This window comes from Lolium rigidum, chromosome 2 (genome assembly GCF_022539505.1).
Source record: "Lolium rigidum isolate FL_2022 chromosome 2, APGP_CSIRO_Lrig_0.1, whole genome shotgun sequence".
NCBI lineage: Eukaryota > Viridiplantae > Streptophyta > Magnoliopsida > Poales > Poaceae > Lolium > Lolium rigidum.
Genome location: NC_061509.1, coordinates 277,670,738 through 277,676,896, shown reverse-complemented (window position 1 = coordinate 277,676,896; position 6,159 = coordinate 277,670,738). Strand labels below are relative to the sequence as shown.

Below are 6,159 nucleotides of genomic sequence, written 5' to 3'. Positions count from 1 at the left end.
ACTGTACATCGATACAAAATCTCACGCTGGGACAAAAAAAACATTTAGTAGCAATGCCTTTCTGCTCAAAGCTCAGGAAGGTGAGGAGCATGCGATGACAGATGGTTGCATACATCAATTCCACCATATAGGCAGAGTACTTATGATACACAAATAGCGCTTTGTCTCTGTATGTCTGTATATCTCTCAGGTTACAAGTTCATGCACGTCATTTATTCCTTTTCCAGGTTTATGTCGTGAGCATCTTCTTGTACTCCTTGAACGTGCCTCTGAACGGACCGACCTTGCCATCCGTCACTGCCCACAGTTCGTCGACACTTCCTGTGATCAGATGCTCGTCGTGACTCACCTGCAAACATACCGATTTGGTTAGAGAGATCTCCTGACTTCACACGACAAATAACACATGTGACCCAGTGACAATATGTTCTTACCATCAGCACTCCTCCTTGGAATATAAGTAAACCCTGGATGAGCGCCTCCACTGCATCGAGATCCTGCAACAGACAAAAGATCAGAATTTTACCACTCCCAGTGGTTCCTAATCAAGGGGGGAGGGGGCGAAGATGAGGTGGTTCATTCATTTACAAGATGGTTAGAAGGCTCGTCAAGAAGAATAATGTGTGGCTTCTTGAAGGTGATTTTTGCGAATGCAACCCTACTTTTCTGACCACCTGCAAAAGGCATACCTTAATTAGGATCATGAAAATTAAAACTATACAAGTGATGAACCTTTGCACAAATGCAACATAACTCGAGGCTAAGGAAAGCTTAGAATTGTTGCAACTGCAAATTCACCATCAGCTAAATCCATCTAATGAACTGCTGTGATATATTACCTGATAAAGTGTACATAGACTGAAGGGCAAGATTTCCTGAGACACCAAAGGAACCCAAATGTGACCTCAATTTCTGTTCAGGTACACCCTGCAGAGCATAGTACATTTTTTCTGATATAAGAGCTGAAATTTATATTTAACTTAAACAAACATAGCATAATACATTTTTTCTAGTAGAGCTACAGTGTATATTTCAGTTGAATACCAAACAGAGGATAATACATTTTTTCCATACTAGAGCTGAAATTCGTATTTCAGTTGCATACCAAACAGACTATTCTGCACTTCTTCGATATTGGAGCAGAAATTTATATTTAAGTGAAATACCAAACAGGGCATGAATACATATTCCTTAGCTATCCACCAGGCAAACTTCATGCTCTGCTAAACCTAGTACTTTCAAATGAATAAACTGATGCTTGAGCTTACCGGAAAACATCTCATCATGTACAAAAGGGGGTTCACCGTTAAATCAAGTCCATCAACATGATGTTGACTGAATACAGCCATTCGGACCTGTAGAGATAACATGAAACAAAATCAACAAATAAAATACAAAATGCTGCAGATTTCTCCTTAGAGCAATAAATAATGGCATCACATTTGTAAGCGGTTGCATTCTAGGCGTTAAGTTCTCAATGGCATGGACAAAAACATCACAACACCTTGGCAAATGACAAGGGAAGCAAGAGATGCATGAGAAAGCAGTACAATCGTGCAGAACAAATTAACATGATATGGGTAAAGGCTATAGTGGTAGAACATAAAGATGGTAGATCTAAGTGGATAAAGCACCTTGGGCGAGCGAAAGACCGTTCCCGAAGTTGGCTGCAGGTCCCCGGAAATTAATTTAAGTATAGTGGACTTGCCAATGCCATTTGAACCAACCACTGAAACAATAAAAAAATGTGAGAGAGCAACGGGAGAACCACCACCAGAGAAGCTAGATATTATTGTTTAGTCAACAAAAGAGGAGTGGAACAAAGATATCATACTTGCTATACGGCTGTCGAGGTCAATACCGAAGTTCAAGTTTTTAAACAAAATAGGCCCTCCTGGATAACCAAATGATGCATCACTGCACAAATTGAACGTATTATATTTCACCTGAGAAGATTAACACAAACACATGCCTACACAACATAGATATCTCAAAGAGAATGTATACAGGTAACTGTTATGCCTTGACAGTAAATGGTAGAGTGGATTACAAATAAAATGGATTCGAAGAACAAGTCATAAGGTTCACATGGGAAGAGAAGGAGCTTCCATAAATGATGAAATACAAAAGGGTTAGAAACGAAACCTGAAGCTAATGATTGGGGGTCCAGGGCGGTCCTCTGGGGTTGGAAATTCGAATTTATAGCTGCAAAGATATATGGCGGCAACTGCTAAGTCAACAATAGACAAAAGACCAAATAAAAATGATTTAGGAAGGTGGCATACTCTGGGTCACTAACAACTGCATCAACATGTTCCATTCGCTCCAATGCCTGGGATAATGCAGATAAAGAAATTATGACAAACATCAGATTTTACACAGAACATGCAAAAAAATCATTTGAAAATCATCTGTTAGTGAAATAAAAGTAAAAGTTATGTGCTGAAATTCAAAGATATATAGAATTTCAGATGAAAGTCATGGAAACAGGAGAATAAAATGTACCTTAATTCTCGATTGAACAAGCGATGCTCTCTTTGCATTGTACCGGAACTTGTCAATGAATTCCTACATATGAAACAGATCAACAAACATCAACCTTGATCTTCCCAAAAAAATCTACCTGTACAGAAAATGTTGATATTTATTAAGATACTGTAATTTTGTTTCCACCTTTGAGCAAAACTCAGATAGAGTCCTTCGAATCGTAATTTTGTATCGTGCTCAAGCTTAAACAATGCAAGCAGAACCCAGGCCAGACTTGCAGAAGTTCTACTGGTAGTACCATTTCAAGCTAATAAAGTTATACAGTACTATATTATTTAGATAGCATTTTTCTGTTGCAGCAAAGACAAGACAAGTTCAGCATCAAATAGGCTTCTGTGCTGTAACAGCTTAGTCTAGTAGATTAAAGAGCCATATTGCACTAGAAATTCATGGCGCAAATGAGGGAACTCCTACATCCTACATGCTCATGTTGTGGTGCACTAGTGCATACCACCTTTCGACTCATCCTTTTTTTCCACATTATCACAAGTTTATTTAAAAATGGTTATGAACATACTTCAGGGACTAATGATACCCGTTAAATGCAGATACCAACCTGCATGTGCCCTCTGGCCTTCTCATTTGTTTCAAAGGCTTTCATCTGATTCTTGAGGTGCTCCTCCCTTGTCCTCTCAAATGTGTCGTAGTCACCTTTGTAAGCATGCAGCTTTTTGCCATGTAGATGAAGAATGTCGGTGACAACCTAAGAATTGTTTCCTTCGGTTATTCATCAGTTGTTAACATGAAAAGAAAAGAAAAGATAAAGGAAAGAAAAGAAAAGAAAATATAAAACGGTGCACATGCAAATATATGACAAATTATAACAATATCATTTCTTGCATAACAATACTACGTGTTCATACCGTATTCAGGAACTCTCTAGCATGTGACACAACAATGAAAGTCTTTGGCCACTTCAGGAGATATGTTTCTAACCATAACACAGCATGGAGATCAAGATGGTTCTGCAAAGTGATAGGTTGTTAGCATGTGGCAGCAACAGAAGAGAAGAGAAGGAAAGATATATTCTGAACTCACTGTCGGTTCATCAAGCAGCAGTAAATCTGGCTCAATGAATAGAGCACGTGCTAGCGCTATTCTCATGCGCCATCCACCAGAAAATGCTTTTGTATTTTTAAGTTGCATTTCTGGAGTGAAACTAAGACCCTGTAAAGATTTCAACCAATCAGAACATTTCAATGTTAGTATGTGAGAACTATACCTGTTTAAATTAAGGTAACTACTAGGTGCTCCGAGAGAAATGACAGCAACAGCATATGACTATATTGTGCAAATGAGGCGAACAAGAATAAATCACCACAACTTGGATGTCAATAAAGAAACATACCGCCAGAATTGATGCCGCACGAGCCTCTGCTGCATCTGCATCAATGTACTCAAGTCGCTTATATATCTCCTCAAGCCTCTTGCTGATAGCATCTTTGTCAAGACCATCCTTGATCTTGTCTAGACTGGACTCTGCCCCCTCCTCTAGATCTTTCTGCATAAAAGTAGCTGAGTATAAGCAAATAAAAAATAAAATGAAGGGGAGAGTTACCAAGAGAAAAGAACACATCAACCAAGAAAGTCATGTAAAAAGCTAATTCAGCAATACTTAACCAATTGTTGACCCAAACGAGTCTCCTCTTGCAGAAGCTGAACCCGTTCAACATCTGCATTTAGCACACACTGCAAAGCTGTCGTGTCATCACCGGTGACCTCTTGCTCAACATGCAATATCTGGCAGTTCTTAGGAATTCCATCAATTGCATGTTGCGCCATAGCTCTGAGAAGAGATGTCTTTCCAGTACCATTTCTTCCAATAAGACCTGAAATGGTAGGCAGATAACGTAAATCGCTGAACAAAAAAGGAATAGGAACTGATATACAGTAAATTTCAAGGGCTGCTTGGATGCTCTCCCAAAAAGTGATACTTCAATATTTGTGTTCCCTTGTTCAAGGGCTATTCCAAGAGAGCTATTACACACAACATAGCTTTTTCATCAACAGAAGAAGTAATGAGATCATCCTGAGCAGGTGGGACATTTTAGAGAGCCTCCTTCACAAGGTGGAAGTTTTAGACATACATAGTAATCTAAATTGACTCACCATAGTGCCTTCCAAAGGCAAGCGTTAGAGTCTGATCTTGAATAAGATCACGGCCACCAACAGTAACACTGAAATTCTGCATATGGATATCCCTAATGGTAGACCCGCCAACATTACTGTGATTTACATAAACTGGTGGCATTCCAGCCCTGAGCGCCTCCATTTCAGCAACATGCATTTCATACTGGGCCTGCACCAACAAGGAACATGTTATACCGCGTACATCAAGTTTAACGAGGAGGGGGGGAATATGCTAAGCACTGGATTTCAACCACTAGTTAATCTAGCAATCTAGGGGTGTGAACAGCGTACCTCTCTTTGCCTATCTTCTTTCCTCCTGTTGCGTTCAATCTTGGCTTTGTCGCGCGAGGATAGCGGGGGCGCATCGAAGATATACTCAACCTTCTTGGGAGCTTTCTCCTCCTCCATCCCCGCATTCATGCGCAAAGGCGCGGCGAGGCTCCGCACGGCTTGCTTGGGCTTCACGATGCCATGGCTTCCCAGTTTCTCGCAAAGCTTAGCACAGACCTGCGTCAGAAGGGAAACAAAAGGGAATCAGAGCCGTGTGGAATCCCCATCAAGCAATTCCTCTACTGTTTCCACCTCTGAGCCCAGAATGGTGCTGATGCATCTGTCATTAATGTTTAATGGGTGGGAAGTTGGATGACACAGGCGTCATACTGGTTAGTGACTAGCAGCCAAATCATTGCAGAACACATCAGGAACTGATCGAGAGCTAGACTATAGTTATAATTTGATGATGACGGAATCATGTTACTGTGATGTGAGCGCTAAACTAGGTTTTCTAGGTATTCGAGACTGAACATATAGCACGGCCAGCACAGCAACTGCACAAATCGAACAACGAGGAGTAATATGCATAAACCAAATTGGGGAAGCGCAGATTCGAGGGGGGCGAGCGAGCGTTTCCTGGTACCTCGAGGCAGTGCTCCCTGTCGTAGACGCAGCGCGCGTCGATGAGGAGTTCGCCGAGGGCTTCGAAGATGCCGTGGCCGTCGGGTGGTCCGAAGTCGAAGTCCTGGTCGGCGAGGACGTTGGCGATGTAGTCGACGATGGGGTCGTCCACCTCGTCCACGACGGAGTCCCCCAGCACCTCCCGCACCACCCCCATGCTCGTGGCCACCAGCGCCGCCATCGCGTGCGTCTCCGGCGGCGGCTGCGCGGGGAGGAAGGGGAGCAGCGGCGGCGGAGCGGAGAGAGAACCCTACTTGCTTGGGAGCGGGTGGTGCCGGCGGCGGCTTGTGGCTTGCGGCTGTTACGAGCCCGACGACGGATTGATGGGCTACGTACGGGGTTCGTGAATGCAGAATTAAGGTCCAACGAATCCAAGGCCCACTTATCTGGCCTGGTAGCAAAAGCCACATTCCAATATGTACATTTATAAGACATTTTATTTTCTTCGACAACCTACGAATCCCCTAAATATGATAACTTACAAGATGCTAATGGTCCATCTTTTCAATCAATTATTATTTTCAACTG

At 42.2% G+C, this 6,159-nt stretch overlaps 1 protein-coding gene across 1 annotated transcript; it reads right to left on the bottom strand.

Annotated features, from left to right (window-relative positions):
* Nucleotides 1-219: 219 nt before the first annotated feature.
* On the bottom strand, nt 220-5,845 carry LOC124693517 (ABC transporter F family member 3-like). Its single transcript, XM_047226986.1, has 18 exons — nt 5,594-5,845; nt 4,969-5,184; nt 4,657-4,846; nt 4,168-4,376; nt 3,896-4,048; nt 3,586-3,714; nt 3,411-3,512; nt 3,104-3,250; nt 2,506-2,568; nt 2,286-2,332; nt 2,146-2,205; nt 1,835-1,917; nt 1,635-1,729; nt 1,269-1,355; nt 840-927; nt 589-674; nt 435-497; nt 220-349 (listed from the first exon to the last, which is right to left on the bottom strand). The coding sequence occupies exons 1-18, from the start codon at nt 5,810-5,812 to the stop codon at nt 230-232; spliced, it is 2,157 nt and encodes a 718-aa protein (XP_047082942.1). The 5' UTR covers nt 5,813-5,845; the 3' UTR covers nt 220-229.
* Nucleotides 5,846-6,159: the final 314 nt, after the last annotated feature.